Here is a 20,385-nt window from a genome sequence, read left to right as displayed (position 1 = left end):
CTCACAAAGACAGTGAGCACACCCAGCAGCTGTGTCCATATGGGGACAGGGAGAGAATTTAATGAAGTCGGCAACTACAGGAGACTTTGGGAACAGCAGCCAGAACTTCTGTTACCCAGCCTGAGACACACTCGGGAGAGCTCCTTTCTATCTTCCAAGCTCAGCTTCTAGCTTCTAGCATACGTCCTTAGTAACCATCCCAGAATAGGACACTCCTGGGGCCAGGTGAGGCTGACTTCTTTGGGGACAAAGACCCTCTATGTAGGACCACGCTTCTTTTGTGTATTTCAGTGGGGATTCTATCTCTGAGCTAAACTCTCAGCCCTTCTTAATTTTTATTTGGAGACAAGGCCTCGCCAGGTTGCTAAGGGCCTCGCTAAATTGCTGAGGCTGGCTTTGAACCTGCGCTCCTCCTGTATCAGCCTCTCAACTACTGGGGTTACAGACATATGCCGGCACACCTGGCTAGACCACACTTCTTTCTGATTCCCTCCCTTTCCACCTAAGGATGCCACGTACCAAGGCCCTCTGGAAAGGCTTGCAGACTGGGAGAGTGAATTTTATTGTATGACAGTAGAAATAACAATTAAGGGGAAACCAAGGCTACTCAGTGAGGGCTCTTTGGGAAAGATGCGATACTGAACATCTCTAAGCCGTGCTCAGGACTAAACTACCAATTATTATTATTTTTGGTACTAGGGACTGACCCAGGGGCATTCTACTTCAGAAGTAGAATGATCCTGGGATCAGTCTCTAGTACAAAATAAAACCCTATAAATCTTCTGTATACCACCCACCCCCAGCCCTTTTTTCTTTTTTCTTCTGAAATAGAGTCTCACTGTGTTGCTGAGGGCCTTGCTAAATTGCTGAGGCTGGCCTGCAATCTGCCATCCTTCAAGCACTGGGATTCTAGGCATGCACCACCACGCCCAGCCTGATCTCCTACTATCTATTGTGCTGATGCAGAAGCTGAGTCTTATGAAAGGATGTGATCACCTGTGAGTTAGAAATGAGAGTTGACTCAGCATGGGTCAAAATCTGTAGCTCTGGTCATAGGCGACAGCTTGGATGGAGCTCGAGGACATTATGTTAAGTGAAATACGGCAGCCAGGACAGGACTGCCTGACTCCGCTTACAGGAGACATCAACAGTAGTTAAACTTATAAAAGCACAAAGTGGAAGAGTGGCTGCCTGCGCCTGCAGGGATAAGGATTGGGTGGGGAGAGGGAAGTGGGAAGTTACTGTCCTTTGGGTATAGAGTTTCAGTGATGCCAGATAAACAAATGCTAGAAATCTGCTGGCTTTAGTATATATGCCTATAATCCCAGTACTTGGGAAGCTGAGACAGGAGGATCCCAGGTTTGAAGCCAGCCTCAGCAATTTAGTGAGATTCTTAGCAACTTAGCAACATCCTGTTTCAAAATAAAATTTAAAAATTTAAAAGGGCTGGGGATGCAGCTCAGAGGTAGAATGATCCTGGGATCAGTCCCTAGTACAAAATAAAACCCTATAAATCTTCTGTATATCAGTCTATGTACAGTTAATACTATATCACTCTTTGCATATTGTTAAAAGTAAATTCCATTTAGGAGGCTGAAACAAGAGGATTGTAGGTTTGAGGATGGCTTCAAAAACATAGTGAGACTCTCAGGAACCTGTTTCAAAATAAAAATAGAAATAGTGCTGAAGAGTGTGACTTAGAGTTAGAATGTCCCTGGGTTCAATCCCTAGTACCAAAAATTAATTAATTAACAGTGTGTGTGTGTGTGTGTGTGTGTGTGTGTGTGTGTGTGTTACTCAGGATTGAACCCAGGGGCGTTCTATTTCTGAGATACATCCTCGGCCTTATTTTATTTTTTTTTATTCAGAAACAGAGTTTCACTGAGTTGCTGAGAGCCTCACTAAGTGGCTGATGCTAGCTTTGAACCTGTGATTCTCCTGTCTCAACCTCCCAAGTACTGAGATTATAGGCACATGCCACCATGCCGGACTGGATTTTTTTTTCCATAATTTTCTTTTTAAAACAAACCATAGCTATGAGTAGCTTACAGTTATGTCTAATGCTATTGCAAAGAAAAGGTCTTATTATGCTGGGCATGGTGGTACACTCTTGTAATCCCAGAATTTGGGAGGCTGAGACAAGAGGAGCACGTTTCGCAGACAGCCTCAGCTACTTATTGAGGCCCTTTGCAACTCAGTAAGACCCTGTTTCAAAAATTAAAAAGACTAAAATATCAGGCTGGAGTTATAGCTCAGAGGTACAATGCCCCTGGGTTACATCCCCAGTACCGCAAAAAAAAAGAAAAAGTGAAAGGGTCATATCCCTAATAAGAAGAAATGAAAAAAAAAAATGGGCAAAAGGCATGAACAAACGTTTCACTTACGGGGCTGTGTAGATGATAAACATATGGGTGAAAAGATGATCAACACCGTGAGCCATTGGGTGATGCAAGCTAAAGCCACCGTGAAGAGCCTACAGAATGGGAGGGAAGGCACAGAAGTCCTGTGTAAAGGCCCAGTGCTCAGCTGGGCGTGGTGGTGCGCACCTGTAATCCCAGCTCTTGGGAGGCTGAGACAGGAGGGTCCCAGGTTCACAGCCAGCCTCAGCAACTGAGGGAAACTCTCAGTAACCTAGCAAGACTCTGTTTCCAAAAATGAAAAATGAACTTTAAAAAATAGGGTTAGGGGTCTAGGTCAGAAGTAAAATACCCCTGGGTTCAATCCCCAGCACCACCACCACCAAAAAAAAAAAAAACAAAAAAAAACTGAGCATTCAAAATCTACAAGGAGCCGGGCGTGGTGGCGCACGCTTGTAATCCCCGCACTTGGGAGGCGGAGACAGGAGGATCGCGCTGGTTTGGAGCCAGCCTCGCTGGCTTAAGAGACCCTGTTTCCAAATTTAAAAATATAAAAAATAGGTCTGGGAGTGTAGCCCGGAGGGAGAAGGGCTTCCAGGAACCCCAGTACCACCAATATATATATATACATACATACATACAGGGAACTATTACAACTCAATAAGACAATCTAGTTTTAAAAAAAAAAAAAACAGGCAATTCTTAGACATTTCTCTAAACAGAGTATACAAATGCCAATAAGCACATGAAAGACGCTCAACATCATTAGCCATCAGAGAATGTCAATCAAAACTACAGTGAGATGCCCTTTAACCCCTGTTAAGATGGCTAGAATCAGCAAGAGAGATGACAAGGATTAGTGAACCTGTGGCCAAACCAGACCCCCCCACAGACTGATGGTGGGAATGTAAGACAGTTAAGCTGCTTTGGAAAATAATTTTTAAGATCATCAAAAGGCTAAACATATGACCCAGCAATTCTACTTCTAGTTATATATCCACGGGAAATAAAAACTAACATCCATACAAAAGCTTATACATGAATGTTCAGTGTTATTCATAATAGGCGAAAACAGAAACAACCCAAAATGTTTACTAACTGATGAAAGGGTGAACAGAAAGTGGTAGAGCCATACAAAGGGTATTATTCAACTATTAAAAAAAAATGAAATAAACTGTGTGCAGTGGCGCACACCTATAACCCCAGTGTTTGGGAGGCTGAGACAGGAGGGTTACAGGTTCCAGGACAGGTCGATGCCAAGATGCAACAGCTCCGGGTCAGCCACACACCAGGAGGGGACGAACCCACACGCCATAGCGAACTGTGTGGCTGAGCTGCTGCATGCAGTGCATGGAGTGCTAGATGGACTTGGGGCATTTTCATTTATGATGGTTAATCAGGATAGAACCCCATCAAAAGCAGAGAAGTATCTAGACTTCATGTTTTTTAGCACATTGCCTTGGTTTTTTCTAATAGTTATCATCAGACCCATTTAATAGATAAAGAAACTGCGTTCTGAGTGGTCAATGATATCCCAAGTCTCAAAGTTAGTGGTAAGCCAGAACCCAGAACTCCATCCTAAAGCCCTAGCAAGATGTAGCGTGCTGCCTTCAAACTTTATTTTCAACAAAGCAAATTTTTAAGATAAAAATATCCCCAAAGGAAGAATGACACTCTGCAGCACAAAGCGTGTCACTGGTCCACACCCTAGGGTGGCTGAGGTCCTGTTAGAAGAAAACATTGACTAAGTGTCTTAGAAAGTAGAGGCAGAGGTATGGACTGCAGGCATGGTGACACCCCTGTAATCCCAGTACTTGGGTGGCTGAGACAGGAGAATCGCAGATTTGAGGCCAGCCTCAGCAATTTAGTGAGACCCTGTTTCAAAATAATAAATAAATAAAACAAATCAGTAGAGGTGTGATAAGAGCCGCTAAGAAGTGTGCTCAAAAGGCCTCCCTGGAGCACACAAGCAAGGAAGAAAAGCAGGCAGGCAGTGGGCCAGGAGAGGGAGAGCTGTGGGGTGAGATGAGAGTCAGGGGCCAGTGTAGGGCCAGTGTGGCCAGAGGCCGGCCCGGCTCACTTTCAGTTCCCTCCCCATCTCCCCTCATCCCCCTTAACCCTCCCAGGCCTCAGCCGACTAAACTATGATATGAAAATCAGAACATACAGCCCGCAGGAGAACAAAGCGTTACCTCCTCATATTCAAATTTAATATCTATGCAGGCATACATATATAGATGTATATCTATGCCTCTACACATGTATACACATGTGTGTTTGTATGTGTATGTGTATAGCATATTTTACGTGCAGAGATCAAAGGCCCATAAAGGTGAACTGATTTGCTTGAGATGCCAGTGAGTTAGCGTGGTCCAGGTTGGGACCCAGAGCTCCTAAATCTCAGCCTGGATCCTCCCTGACCCGCTCTCCACACTTGGGCTCCGTCCCATCTATGCACCTTCTCACCCATCTCTGCTGAATCCAGGCTGCCGGGATCATTCCAAGCTCAATATTTACACCTAGTCTGCTGAAATTCTGGGCCCCATAATGAGGTTGCCGCCCTCCATTCACTGAGACCCCTGGACGCCCCACCCTCGACCATCTGCGCGGCCAGGGCTTCCTCTACCAGAACCACTGCCCAGCCGGGCCCAGAACAGCAGTTCTCGGCATGTGCAGAATCCTTGGGGCCCTGGGAGCCTTCCAGGTGGTCTGTGAGATCAAAAATATTTTCTGAGCCGGGCATGGTGGCGCACGCTTGTAATCCCCGCGCTTGGGAGGCGGAGACAGGAGGATCACGCAGGTTCGAAGCCAGCCGTGCTGGCGTAAGAGACCCTGTTTCAAAAATATAAAATAGGTCTGGGAGTGTAGCCCGGAGGAAGGAGGGCTTCCAGGAACCCCAGTACCACCAAAAAAAAAAAAAAAAAATATATATATATATATATATATATATATATATATATATATATATATTTTTTTTTTTTTTTTCTGGATAAAACCAACACGCTATTTGTCTTTTGCTTTGTGTCGACATTTGGCTGTAGAGTTTAAAAGCCGAGGTGAGCTGGACTGCGGGCTTAGTGCTAATCAAATCAAGGGCTCCACATCAAGCTAGTGAGCTTGGCATTTCTCCACACCCTGTGCTGGCAGAAAATTGTTTTGTTTTTGTTTTGTCTTGTCTGGTACTGGGCGTTGAACCCAGGAGTATTCTACCTCTTAGCTACAGCCCTTTATTTTGTGTTTGGAAATTGGGTCTCCCTGGAATGCCAAGAGTCTTGCTACATTGCTGACACTGTCCTCAAACATGTGATCTTCCTGTTTCAGCCTCCCACGTACTAGGACATTACAGGTGTGTGCCACCATGCCCAGCTTGAATACACAAAGCACGCGTGTGCTACCAAAGCATCAGAGTTGTCTCAAGGACAAGCACTCATCACATGAAGTTCTGAGCAGAACCGGAGGCTCCTTCATGAAATCACTGTTTTCACTTGAAAGAACAAATAACAAATTATGTTTATTCAAGTCTGAGTACTCCATAGGCAACTCCTTGAAAAGGGAATAAAATCAGCCTGTCGCTCCAAAGAAAACAACACACTGTATTTGCTGCCACTGATAAAAATGTGAGCTGTCAAGCAAAAACTTGAAGTTTAGGAAAGTTGCCACTGTCGCTTTGATGGCTTCTCAGCCCTATCGACTTTCCTTATAAGATCAGACATGGAACATGCCTGTAATCCCAGTACCTGGAGGCTCAGGAGGATGGCAAGTTTGAGGCCAGCTTTGGCTACTTAGTGGCACCCTGTTTTAAAGTAAAAAATTATATAGCTTGGAAGTAGAACGCCTCTGGGTTCAGTCCCAAAAACTTGATGATAATAGTGGTGTTAATGAACGGGAGTCTTGTTTTATTGGTACACTGTGGTTGTACACAGTGAGGGTCACTGTGTTAAACACACACATGCACACAGCGGCTTGTGTACTCCCCTCTGCATCCCACCCCGCTGCCCCTCCTGACTCCACTAGGGCCCGTGGGTTGGTGATGACGCCTCCAGGTGTTACTGAACATCCTTCCTCAGGCTCGCCCTGCCCCTGCCTCTGACCCCTAGTTCCCTTCAACTGCTCTACAGATTTTTATTGCAAAATTAAATGTCTGAAGATCTTCATAACCCATTTTCCAAATGGTCCATGCATTTTATGTGTGTGTGTGTGTGTGTGTGTGTGTGTGTGTGTGTGTGTTACGGGGATGGAACTCAGGGGCATTCTACCTCTGAGCTACAACCCCAGTCCTATTTTTTAGTCTATATATATTTTGTGGGTGGGGGGGGGGTGCTAGGGGTAGAACCCAGGGGTTTTCTACCTCTGGGCTATACTCCAAGCCCTAATTTTTATTTTATTTGGAAACAGGGTCTCACTAAATTGCTAAGAGCCTCACTAAGTAGCTGAGGCTGGCTTCAAACCTGTGCGATCCTCCTGTCTCAGCCTCCCAAGCGCTAGGATTATAAGAATGTGCCACTGCACCTGGCTCCATGCATGTTTTAAACTCATATATAAGCCGGGCGTGGTGGCACACGCTTGTAATCCCCGCGCTTGGGAGGCTGAAACAGGAGCATCACACGGGTTCGAAGCCAGCCTCAGCTACTTAGTGAGGCTTTCAGCAACTTAGTGAGACCCTGTTTCCAAATAAAATTTTAAAAAAAGGTCTGGGAGTAAAGCCTGGAGGTAGAAAGCCTCTGGGTTCCACCCCCAGTACCACCAAAATAAATAAATAAATAAATAAATAAATAAATAAATAAATAAATCAACTCATATATAGGTTTAAAAAAATCCATTCAAAGCATAAGACAGATAATGATTTCCATATAAGAATGCTAAAAGTTTATTTAAAAGGTCTAGGATTCTATATTCCAACTAGGTTTTGTTGTTTTTGCTTGTTTGTCTGTAATATAGTACTAGGATTGAACACATTCTACTCTAATCCTATTTTTTATTCTTTTTTTTTGGAAACAGGGTCTCACTAATTTGCGAAGAGCCTCACTAAGTAGCTGAGGCTGGCCACAAACCTGCAATCTTCCTGTCTCAGCTTCCCAAGTGCTGGGAATACAAGTGAGTACCGCCATGTTCAGCTTCCAACTAGTTTTTAAGAAACCAAAAGTTTCTTTTGAAACTTGTGTGAGGAGGGGTGTGCTAGGGATTGACCCCAGGGGTGTTATACCTCTGAGCTACACACTCAGCCCTATTTTTTTTATATTTTGAAACAGGGTCTCACTAAATTGCAGAAGGCCACTCTAAGTTGCTGAGACTGGCTGTGAACCTGCGATCCTCCTGTCTCAGCCTCCCAAGTACTAGAATTATAAGCATGCAACACCACACTCAGCGCCTTTGAATTTTTGAATATGGCTACAATCTCAAAGAAGAAATTTTAAAAAGTGATGAAATAAAAAATATAGAAAAGGAGACACTTAACAGGTGTTCAAACACTGGTTGAACAAAAACTATATTCCTCCACCCTGAGGAAGGATATCTTTATTCCTGATCAGATGATCTGTTGAGCCTGACCACCTGTGCACTTGCAGTAATGCCTTTAATTGATTGTTCCAGAGTTATTTAGGGAGATCTGCACAAACTAAGTTTTGTATTTCTTGACTTGTTTAGGGTGCAAACCTCACTTTTGAGACAACAGGTCTTCTTGCTTTAAATCATTAGAAAACACTGTTCTTTTCCACCCTGCTGTACATTCTATCTGCACACTCAGCACAGTTTATTAAAACTAAAAAGGAAAAAAAAGATGCCAAGAGACCATCTGACAGAATTCAGCTTCAATCCATGGTAAAATTCTCCCCCAAACTAGCAGAAGGCAATTTCCTTAACCTCATAAAGAAGATCTACTAAACCCAGAGCTGGAAAACTTAACATGCACTGCCCACTCTCACTGCTCTTATGCAACCTCATAATGAAGTCCTAGACAATGCAATAAGGCAAGAAAGAGAAACACAGGTATTCAATCCAAAGGAGAAAAATCAAAACTGTATCCACTGACATGATTATGTACAGAGAAAATACCATGGGATCTGTAAACGATTCTGTTTTGTATTTTTGTTGGTCTGTTTGTAGTACTGGAGATTAAGCCCAGGGGCATTCTACCTCTGAGCTACACCCCCCGCTGTATTTTATTTTTTTATTTTGAAACAGGCCCTCACTAAGTTGTAGAAGGGCCTCCCTAAACTGCTGAGGTTGGCTTTGAACCTGTAATTCTCCTGTCTCAGCCTCCCAAGTGCTGGGATTACAAACATGTACCACCATGCCTGGTTTACAAAAAGCTTTTAGAACCAATTTATGAATTATATTGCAAGTTGCAGGTTATGAGATCAATACACAAATATCAATTATATTTCAATAATTAAAAATAAAATAAAAATATTTAAAACAGTACCGCTGACAATAGTATCAAAAAAAATGAAATACAGAGGCTAGATGTGGTGTAATTCCAGCACTGGAGAGGCTGAGATAGGAGGATCTCAGGTTCAAGGCCAGCCTCAGCAACTCAGGAAGGCCCTCTGAAACTTAGTGAGACCCTGTTCCAAAATAAAAACAATAAATAGGGCTGAGAGTGTAGCTCAGTGACAGAATGTCTCTGGGTTCAATCCCTACTACACACACACACACACACACACACACACACACACACACACACACACAATAAAATACTGAAACATAAACCTAGCAAAATATATGTAAACTATATATGCTGAAAACTATAAAAACATTGATTTAAAAAGGAAGGTCTAAACAAATGAAGGGAATATATGAGGTTCATGGTTGGAATGGTGTCAAAGTGTTGATTTTTCCCAAATAAAAACTAAGGTTTATCTTGCAAGTATATCGTTTAGCATTAATCTATAGGTTCAATATAGTAACATTCAAAATGCTAATACAATTTTTTGTGGATATCAACAAGCTATTTTCAAAATAGCTATTGAAAGCTGGGCATGGTGTCCCATGCCTGTAATCCCAAAACTTGGGAAGCTGAGACAGGAGGATCACAGATTCAAGGCCAGACTCAACAACTCAAGGAGGCTGTCAGCAACCTGGCAAGAACCTGTTTCAAAATAAAATAGGGCCAGGCATAGTGGTGCACACTTGTAATCCCAGCATTTGGGAGGCTGAGACAGGAGGACTGTGGTTTGCAGAAAGCCTCAGCTACTTAGTGAGGCCCTTTGCAACTAAGTGAGACCCTGTTTCAAAATAAAGAATAAAAACTAGGGTTGGGGTTTAGCTCAGAGGTAGACATTTCCCTGGGTTCCATTCCCAGTACTGCAAAAACAAACAAACAAACAAACAAACAAATAGGGCTGAGGATGTAGCTTAAAAGTATAATGCCCCTGGATTTAATTCCCAGTACCAAAAAATAATAATAATAATAGTGGAAGGGCAAAAAAATTAGAAGCGACTAGACAATACTAAAAAAGAAAATAAAAAATGGCCAGGCATGGTGGCTCACACTTGTAATCCCAGCATTTGGGAGGTGGAGACCAGAGTATCACAGCTCACAGACAGCCTCAGCTACTTAGCAAGGCCCTTCGCAACTCAGTGAGACTCTGTTTCAAAAATTAAAAGACCAAAATATAGGGCTGGGGGTGTAGTTCCATCCCCCAGTACCACACACACACACACACACACACACACACACACACACAAAAGAAAACGTTAGAGGACTCATACTAACTTTGCAAGATATATTGAACAATTACAATCAAGACAAAGTAGTATTGATAAAACGATACATAAACACATAGTCACTGAACCTTAATAAAGGGCCCCCCAAAATAGACTCATACAACATCTCGCCCTCAATACACACACACAGTAAAAAAAAAAAAAAAAAAAAAAGAAAGAAAGAAAGAAAGAAAGAAAGAAAGAAAGAAAGAAAAGGATTTTTTTTTTTTGGTCAACAAATAGTGCTGGAAAAACCACCTATATGCAATAACATAAAAAAATAGTCTTTGAGAGGCTGAGACAGGAGGATCGTAGTTCACAGATAGCCTCAGCTACTCAGTAAGGCCCTTTGCAACTCAATGAGACACAATTTCAGAATAAAGAATAGAAAATAGGGCTGGTGGTATAGCTTGAAAGTAGAATTCCCTTGGGTTCAACTCCTAGAACCATAAAAAAAAGGAAGAAAGTCAACCTATAACTTACAACTTATGCAAAAGTTAATTCAATGTGTTATAGACATAAATACAAAATAGAAATACATATGTATTTTAGAAGAGGAAATAAGAGAAAATCTTTATGGATTTGGGTAAGGGAAAGAGTCCTTAGACAATAACAGAAGCATGACCACCCAGAAAAGGAAAGAAGTGAATTAGCCTTTATGAAAATTTTGAACTTTTGCTATGAACGAGAGAATGAAAAGACAAGATAGGGAGAAATACATGAGCACGTGTCTGACAAAGAACATGAGACAAAGAAAACAACAGTAGACAATAAATTTGATAGACACTTCAAAGAACATACGCAGATGGTAAAAACATGAGAAGATGTCCAACACCATCAGTCACTTTTAAAAATGTATATTATAACTCCAGCGAAGCTGGGCATGGCAGTGCACGCCCATAGTCCCAGTACTTGGGAGACTGAGACAGGAGGATCACAGGTTCAAGACCAGACTGTGGTCTTAGCAACTTGGCAAGGTCCTTAACTACTTAGACCCTGTTTCAAAATAAAAAATAAGCGGGGCACGCCAGATGGGGCCCGGGTCGCGGGACTCTGGGCCCCGGCCGAACTGCGCGTAGCACGCCAGACCCCTGGAGAAACCGGGCCCAGTAAGACGCTGGGTTCTGGGCGGGGGTCCCGCCGCGGGGCACGCCAGCTGGGGCCCGGGTCGCGGGACCCTGGGCCCTGGGCCGAACTGCGTGTAGCACGCCAGACCCCTGGAGAAAACCGGGCCCAGAACAGAAAAAGATAAAGAAAAATATCGGAGAGGTAGTAAGAAAGCCGTTATGGTTGCCAGGACACTGGAGATGCAGACAAAACTTATCTAAATGCACTGGAACTTATGGAAAAATTCGCCGTGAAAGAGGACTGCTATTTCTCTATATTGTTAAGAATCTCAGACATCACCTGTAAGGAGAGAGTTTAGCGGAGACCAAGGAGAAATGCGGTGTTGAAAGAGTTCAACACGATGGTGGTGGAGACTTGTATTCAGGAGAAGCAGAAACCGGATCTTACCAAATTTTTTTTTTTTTTTGAGAAATTACACCAAATGTCGAATGCTACCATCACGCATGCTTAGGAACACTGGACAACATTCAGAGTGGAAAAAGAGCCTGGGAAGGATTTGAAACGGTGGAGGCAGTGGCCATGCCAGTGGCCAATACTCAGGGGAGGCAGAGATCTGATACATTACACCTGGAACCTTTGAAATAATAACAGAGACAGTGATCGGAACCTGCTGAGGGGTTAGGCGGGCGCCGGGGCCAGTGGCCGACATCAGAGCTTGCTGTGAGGCAAGGCCACTACTGAGGCCTCCGTGGCCGGGATTGGTACCTGCCGAGGGATTAGACCGATGCTGGGGCCAGCGAGGCCGGCATTGGAGCCTGCCATGAGGCAAGGCTTGTGCTGGGGCCTCCGAGGTTGGGTCCGGAACCTGCTGAGGGGTTAGGCTGGTGCTGGGGCCAGCGAGGTCGGCATCGGAGCCTGCCATGAGGCAAGGCCGGTACTGGGGCATCCGAGGCCGGGATAAGAGCCTGCCGAGGGGTTAGGCCGGTGCTGGGGCCAGCGTGGCCGGCATCGGAGCCTGCCGTGAGGCAAGGCCGGTGCTGGGGCCTCCGAGGCCGGAATAAGAGCCTTCCGAGGGGTTAGGCCGGTGCTGGGGCCAGCGAGGCCGGCATCGGAGCCTGCCTTGAGGCAAGGCCGGTACTGGGGCCTCCGAGGCCAGGATAAGAGCCTGCCGACGGATTAGGCCGGTGCTGGGGCCAGCGAGGCCGGCATCGGAGCCTGCCATGAGGCAGGACCAGTGCTGGGGCCTCCAAGGCCGGGATCGGAGCCTACTGAGGGGTTAGGCTGGTGCTGGGGCCAGTGAGGCCGGCATCGGAGCCTGCCTTGAGCTAAGGCTGGTACTGGGGCCTCCAAGGCCAGGATAAGAGCCTGCCGAGGGGTTAGGCCGGTGCTGGGGCCAGCGAGGCCGGCACTGGAGCCTGCCATGAGGCATGACCAGTGCTGGGGCCTCTGAGGCCGGGATCGGAGCCTACCGAGGGGTTAGGCCGGTGCTGGGGCCAGTGAGGCCGGCATTGGAGCCTGCCGTGAGGCAAGGCCGATACTGAGGCCTCCTAGGCCAGGATAAGAGCCTGCTGAGGGGTTAGGCTGGTGCTGGAGCCAGTGAGGCCGGCATCGCAGCCTGCCGTGAGGCATGGCCAGTGCTGGGACCTCCGAGGCCAGTATCGGAGCCGGCCGAGGGGTTAGGCCGGTGCTGGGACCAGCGAGGCCGGCACCGGAGCCTGCCATGAGGCGAGGCCAGCATCGGAGCCTGCCGTGAGACATGGTCAGTGCTGGGGCCTCCTAACCCGGGAACGGAACCTGCCAAGGGGTTAGGCCGGTGCTGGGGCCAACAAGGCCGGCATTGGAGCCTGCCGTGAGGCTAGGCCGGTGCTGGGGCCTCCAAGGCCGGGATTGGAATCCTGCCAAGGGGTTAGGCCGGTGCAGGGACCAATGGCCAGCATCGGAGCCTGGCGTGAGGCAAGTTCACTCCTGCGGCCTCTAAGGCCGGGACCAAAGACAGCATAGGGGTTAGACCGGTGCAGGGGCCAGCGAGACCAGAACTGGGGCCTCCCATGAGGCAAGGCCGCTGCTTGAGCCAGTGAGGTCTGGATCAGTCCACTGAGTAGCCAGGCCACTACTGGGACCATCAAGAGTGGGATCGGTACTTGCAACACAGCATGCACAGAGAAAAATCGCAGAAAATATAAATCAGACGCTTCTCTTAATCAGCAATAACTAGGAGGAAAGGGGCAACAGGAAGAGGTTGAGCTATAGAAAGGGCCCTATAGTGAAGCAACTAATGTGACCAATCAGAGGGTATGAAATACTGGAGGACGGAGCCTCTTTAAAACGCAGGAGGTACATAAACAAATGTATCAAAGTTAATCACCAAAGAAGCGTGGGATGGAGGGAGGGGGAGGGAATGGGATGGGGGCTGGAGGAGAGCTAATTGGATGATGTGTGCCTGTATATCCTCTCAAGTCTTGTACTCCAATGTGATTGATATATGACTACAATGCACCAATTTAAAAAATAAATTAATAAAAAAAATCATGTAAGTTAAAAAACAAAAAACAAAAAACAAAAAAAAACAAAATAAAAAATAAAATGGGGCTGGGGATGTGGGTCAGAGGTAAAATTTCTGTGAGCTCACTTCTAATACCATAAAATTTTTTTAAATAACATTTTAAAGTAATTTTTAAATGATCAATGTATCATAAAACACCACTGTATTGCTCACTCTTCATAGTTTATTTATTTATTTATTTATTTATTTATTTATTTATTTATTTTGTGGTACTGGGGTTCCTGGAAACCCTTGTACCTCCGGCCTACACTCCCAGACCTATTTTATAGTTTTATTTGGAAACAGGGTCTCTTAAGCCAGCGCGGCTGGCTCCGAACCAGCGTGATTCTCCTGTCTCCGCCTCCCAAGTGCGGGGATTACAAGCGTGCGCCATCGCGCCCAGCTATGGCTCACTCTTCATAGTTTACAAAGTACTTTCAAATGCATGTTCTGATTAGGCCTTACCAGCTTATTTACTATTAATCCCATTTTAAAGATGAGCAGGGCATGGTGATACATGCTTGTAATCCCAGTACTTGGGAGGCTGAGACAGGAAGATCAAAGTTTTGTGAACAGCTTCCACTACTTAGTGAGGCCCTCTGCAACTTAGACCCTGTTTCAAAATAAAGAATAAAAAATAAGGCTAGGGGTGTGGCTTGGAGGTGTAATGCCCCTGGGTTCAATCCCTACCAATAAATAAATAAATAAATAAATAAATAAATATAAAGTAAAGATGAGAAAACTGAAGTTGTAAGAAAGGAGGGACCTGCCTAAGCTCATTTCTCTGAAAACAGCAAAGCCAAATCCCCGTCTTCTGGTTAAGGGCTTGCAATCCTTCCAAGGCAGCCGAGAGGACAATTCCTCCACTGTGCTTCCCAGCTCCAAAGAAGGCGCCAGGACTGCAACAGCAGCATGACCTTCACCGAGTTTATTTCCATCCCATGATATTTTATGACAGACTGATGTAAGTATGGGTCAGGCCAGGTCTCGGTCCTAGGGGACAGTACTGGCAGAGATGGAAAAAGTATCAGACTTCTGTTTTGACTGTTACTCTCACTCAGCAGGAGAGAAAAGAGGAAGGAAAAATGTCCTTGGCTAGTATGGAGAGTTGCCTGCCAGGAAATGCTCGGATGTGCCAGAGACATTTCCCTCAAGTCCCATTAACACCATGACACTGAACCAGAGAGGCACCGGACACTTAGTAACACTACTGACTTCTTGGCAACTTTTGAAAGCAAGGTCCTGTTTCTGTTAACTAAGGAGTGGGTGGGATATTTGTAGACAGAGAGACACTGGAGAGGAACCAAAGTGTGGGAGGACTCTGTTCCTGGGGACTGAGTTGAATGGTGAGTGCCCTGGGTGTGCAACACAAAAGTTTCCCCCACAGAAGAGATAATCTCCCTCCTCTTCCTCCTTTCTCCTCTCCCTTCCTCCCTCTTTCTCCCTTTTCCCTCATACTAGAGGTTGAACCCAGGGTCACTCTACATTTGAGTTATAACTGCAGCCCCCTTTTTTAAATTTGTATTTTCAACAAAGTCTAAGTTGCAGAGGCTCTCACCAAATTCCTGAGGTTGGCTGCAAACCTGCGATCCTTCTATCTCAGCCTCTCAAGTACTGAGATTACCGGCATGCACCACTGCCCCTGGCCTCCCATTCCATCTCTTATCCTCCAGATCAATTCTACAGTCCTAGATTCATATGGTCCTCCAAGATAAAAGTTAGAACTAGCAGCAAAGTGAGTGAAATGTACATACACTTCATGACCAGAGTCAGAATCCCTGTACCGGCTGAACAGGAGCCGAGAGAACAAAACCATCAAGGATGGAAAGCACAAAACTTTCAATGTGCCTGGAGGATTTGCAACCTAACACACCTGTGCCATGTCCAGGACCATTCACAACTGCTCTCAGAACATGTGAAGGAGTATTCTGGTTGATGAAAGCTCTCTAAAGATTGATGGAAAATATAGAGTGTCCCTGATATTCCATGATAGATATACTTATCCTGAGTGGGATAGATAACTTGATGCTTACTTACTACAGTGTGTGTGGGAGGACATTTTCGTTTTTGTTTGGTACTAGGGCTTGAATCCAGGAGGAATTCTATCTCTGAACTACACCCCCAGCCCCATTTTATTTTTTATTTTGAAACAGGGTCTCGCTAGGCTGCTAAGGCTGATCTCCAACCTGTGATCCTCTTGTCTTCCCAAGTACTGGGATTACAGGTGAGCACCAACGTGCCTGACTTGCTTTTATTTTTTTCTTTTTAAAAATATTACAAAAAGCATCACAAAATTCTTCAAAGTATTTAATTTCAGGTTCAAGTTAAATTTTAAAATAATGAACTCTCTTTAATTTCTCCCTTTTTTTTTTTTTTTTTTTTTTTTTGGTGGTACTGGGGTTCCTGGAAGCCCTTCTACCTCCAGGCTACACTCCCAGACCTATTTTTTATACTTTTTTATTTGGAAACAGGGTCTCATAAGCCAGTGCGCGCGGCTGGCTTCGAACCTGCGCGATCCTCCTGTCTCTGCCTCCCAAGCGCGGGGATGACAAGCGTGCCCACCACGCCCGGTCTAATGTTCTCCCTTTCAAAGTAGGTAGAGGATAAAAATGGAAGAAGAAAAAGTGCTAGGAAAGTTCAGGGTGCCTCTAAATTATAATAATAACAAGAGGCTTCTAAATTCCACTAGCCAGCAGCACAGCAACCTGGAATGATTCCCCTTCCCTCGAGTTTTGACTCTTCACATATGTGGGAATCCCACAAATGATTATCTAAGAAGTCAGAGAGACCAGAGGGAAAGGGGAAAGGGATTCGCCCCAAGATCAACATCTGAGACACAGAAACAGAGCTGTCTTCACACCGAAACAATTCTCCATGGTCCTATTGTTTCTTTCTCCAAAAGGATGGAAAATCTAATTCCAAAGAAATGTTAATAGTTTCATTATGTGACCATAAAAAGCTAACAAGTTATATAGCAAGTTTTGGGGCTAATCTACTCCAGTATTTTTAGAATAATATCTGATCTCTTGACATAGTTCTATTGTTAGCTGGAGTCTAGTTATGTAAGCAAAGCTTGGGATGATGACAGTAGGTTGACTCAGGCCTGTGATACTCAGGCTTAGGCTTAGTGCCTCCAGTTCAATGTAGAGTCGTGTATGGTGAGATGTAGAATGTCCCCTTAAGAATCTCATGTATTTAGGGTTAGTCAGGCATGGTGGCGCACGCTTGTAATCCCAGCACTTGGGAAGCTGAGACAGGAGGATCGCACAGGTTTGAAGCCAGCTTCAACTACTTAGTAAGGCCCTTTGCAACTCAGAGAGAACCTGTTTCAAAATAAAGAATAAAAAATAGGGCTGGCGGTGTAGCTCGGAGATAGAATGCCCCTGTGTTCAATCACCAGTACCGAAAAAAAAAAAAAAAATTCAGGATTAGCCAGGCACATGCTTATAATCCCAGCACTTGGGAGGTTGAGACAGGAGGATCACACAGGTTTGAAGCCAGCCTCAGCTACTTAGTGAGGCTCTCAGCAACTTAGTGAGACCCTGTTTTTAAATAAAGTATAAAATAGGTCTGGGAGTATGGCCCGGATGGTAGAAAAGCCCCTGGGTTCCACCCCAGTACCACAAAGAAAAAACAATTTAGGGTTGATATAAGTATATAGTAAGTGTTGACATGACTCTTGAGTGCTATAATCTCATCAGTGGATAAATAAGGTGCCAGCCTAGGTGGGTGGGTAACTGGAGAAGATGGGTCCCGGGGGTGTGGCCCGAGGGACTGTGCTTTGGTCTTTGAATTCCTTGCTTGCTGGCTCTCTGTTTCGGGCCCCCATGAGAGGAGAGCAGAGCCTTGCTCTTCACTCTCTCTGCTTTCCACTGCCATGTCCTGAGCTCCACAGACCCCGGCCTCACATGCACTGAACCCCCAAAGCTTCAAGAATTGTGAGCAAATAAATAGTCCTTCCTCTAAGTCATGTGGTCAGTCATTTTGGGTCATCGCAGTGAGACTGTTGAACTAGACAAGTGAGCAGCAATAAAGATTACAATGGGAAAAATAAAACAGGTGCTTGGGGACATATTGAGAGCAAAATATAGACCTAACTTTCAGAATATTCATGCAAAGCCTGGGGGTGGGGGGGGCTAGAAGAATCCAGATTGCTGTCAATAGGGTGGAGCTAAGGAAGGAACCTCTTGATAATGAGAAAGAATTAAGAATTTCCAACAGCTGGACATACCTCCCCTGCACACTAACAGCTCCTGTGAGAGCATGAAGTCCGCTAGGGCCAGGGAGCCCTGAGCAGCAGAAAGGTAGGTCTGTAAGAACACAGCAAACACCCCACGCCAAGCCACTGGACAAAAGAAGCCCCTTGCCTCAAACCTTCTCATATGAAGAGAAAGAAAGGAAGCCAGGTGTGGTGGCACACACTTGTAATCCCAGTACTTGGGAGGCTGAGACAGGAGGATCACTGATTCAATGTCAGTTTTAGCTACTTAGTGAGATCTTTCTCAAAATAAAGAATAAAAAATAGGGCTGGGAGTATAGCTTGGAGGTAGAATGCCCCACAAAAGGAGGAGGAGGAGGAGGATCTACATACTGTATGAAAGTCCTTAACCCTCAAGAAAGGTCCTCACTCCATGTGATCTCTCACATGAGAACTTTCCCCAGCAGTCTCTCATGCTGTCGCCTTTGATAGGAACGGAGGTGAGACCTAGACTGACCTGGCCCCTTTGCCATCCCATTGTTTTCAAAAAGTGGCAATCCTCAAAATTTCCCCCAAACTGGAACTTGGCCCCGGTTGGAAGACCCTTCTATATTTTCATACCTGAAAGAATCTTGGCCTTTATATTTTAAAATCATGTTGTCTTAATGAGTATCACTGGGGGAAAAATCACAGAAGTGTATGCTACGATGGTTATTTAATTTCCTTACGAACTTTTTTTTATACCTCTAAGACAACTCCTGAGAGCCCTAGACTGTCAATAATATCAAGAATAATCATAATAACCTACAGGCATTGAACACTTACTCTTTCAAGCACTATGCCAAAGGCCTTACATATTTACACATTTAATATCCTTAAACTGCAGCGTGCCAACTCTGATATAAATGCTACTAACTCTTCCTTATAAAGAAGGAAGATTGCCGGGCGTGGTGGCGCACGCTTGTAATCCCGCCCTTGGGAGGCTGAGATGGGGGATCACGCTGGTTTGAAGCCAGTCACGCTGGCTTAAGAGACCCTGTTTCCAAATAAAAATATAAAATAGGTCTGGGAGTGTAGCCCGGAGGTAGAAGGGTTTCCAGGAACCCCAGTACCACCAAAAAGAAGAAGAAGAAGAAGAAGAAGAAGAAGAAGAAGAAGAAGAAGGAGGAGGAGGAGGAGGAGGAGGAGGAGGAGGAGGAGGAGGAGGAGGAGGAGGAGGAGGAGGAGGAGGAGGAAGAGGAAGCGGAAGCTTGAGGCATAGTGTGCCAACCTTCACCCCAGCGTGTAGTGGCACAGGCTTATAATCTCAGTACTTGGGAGGCCGAAACAGAAGGATCACAGGTTCAAAGCCAGCCTCTGAAAATTAGCATGTCTCTCAGCAACTTAAGACCCTGTTTCCAAATTAAAAAATAAAATAAAATAGAGCTGGGATGTAGCTTGGGGGTAGAATGTCTCTGGGTCCAATCCCCAAAATCACACACACACACACACACACACACACACATACACAAGTAAGGTCTCAAAAATCCACGGTTTATCAACAGTGTTTTCAGAGGAAAAAGGCTTTGGGGTAGACTTTTGGAAGAGTATTCTTGATCCTTTTGTCACAAAATTTATACAAAATACAACTATAATACTGTTTTGTTCTGGCACAGGGTGCAGCCAATTCTTACCCTGTTGTCTTCCTGGATCTCCCAGTCAGTGGAGAAGGTCGCTGGCTGCTGCCCTTGGGAACAGTTCGCAAACTGGAAAAGGCTGGAGAACATCCTTCTGTTCTCTTGTGTATCAGGAAAGATGGCGTCCTGGAAATTGACTCCGTGAGGCAAGAGGTTATAGTTTTCATCCATCCTAATAGGGGAGAAAAGAAAGCAGAGATGCAGACGGAACCACTGAGGGTGTACCAGCTTCATTCAGGAATTATCAACTGCTGGCCACAGAGGCACACACCTGTAATCCCAGTACTTGGGGGCTAAGACAGGGGGATCACAAGTTCAGAGCCAGCCTCAGCAAGTAGTGAGACTTTCATCAACCTAACAAGACCTCATTTCTAAATAAAAAATAAAATAGGGCTGGGGGTATATGTCAGAGGTAGAATACCCCTGGGTTCAATCCACAGTGCCACACAAAAAAAATATATTCTAGAAAGTCAGGTGCAATGGTACATGCCTGTAATCCTAGTACTTGGGAGGCTGAGACAAGAAGATTGCAGGCTTAAGTCCAGCCTCAGCAACTTAGTAAGACCCTGTTTCAAAACAAATAATAAAAAGGGCTGGGGATGTAGCTCAGAGGTAGATTGCCCCTGGGTTCAACCTCCAGAACCAAAATAAAAGAATCACTGAAGACTGTGACAGCCGCACCAGTTTCATCATGGTGTCACACAACGCTGATGAAAGGATGCCCTACCATGACTATCCCTCACCGTTGCTCTCACTACTGGGGTCTGTTCTTAAGGTTTTTAGATGAATAATTTTTTAAATTAAGAGGACCAAAGTGTGCTTGTGGGCATGACTGTTTGT

General features: G+C 45.1%; 1 protein-coding gene across 1 annotated transcript in view; it reads right to left on the bottom strand.

The window, feature by feature from the left end:
• The window catches only part of CCDC3 (coiled-coil domain containing 3), a gene marked incomplete at both ends in the record, with an annotated part of 117,974 nt that extends 98,258 nt beyond the window's left edge, over window positions 1-19,716 (bottom strand). Inside the window, one exon of the mRNA XM_080717029.1 lies at window positions 19,543-19,716. Within this exon, the coding sequence (XP_080573155.1) occupies window positions 19,543-19,716 (174 nt within the window). The remainder of the gene's footprint in view (window positions 1-19,542) is intronic.
• Window positions 19,717-20,385: the final 669 nt, after the last annotated feature.

The sequence above is a fragment of the Muscardinus avellanarius genome (assembly GCF_963383645.1).
Source record: "Muscardinus avellanarius genome assembly, chromosome: 20".
Lineage (NCBI taxonomy): Eukaryota > Metazoa > Chordata > Mammalia > Rodentia > Gliridae > Muscardinus > Muscardinus avellanarius.
The sequence above is the reverse complement of the archived record's forward strand: the minus strand, read 5'-3'. Positions and strand labels throughout refer to the sequence as shown.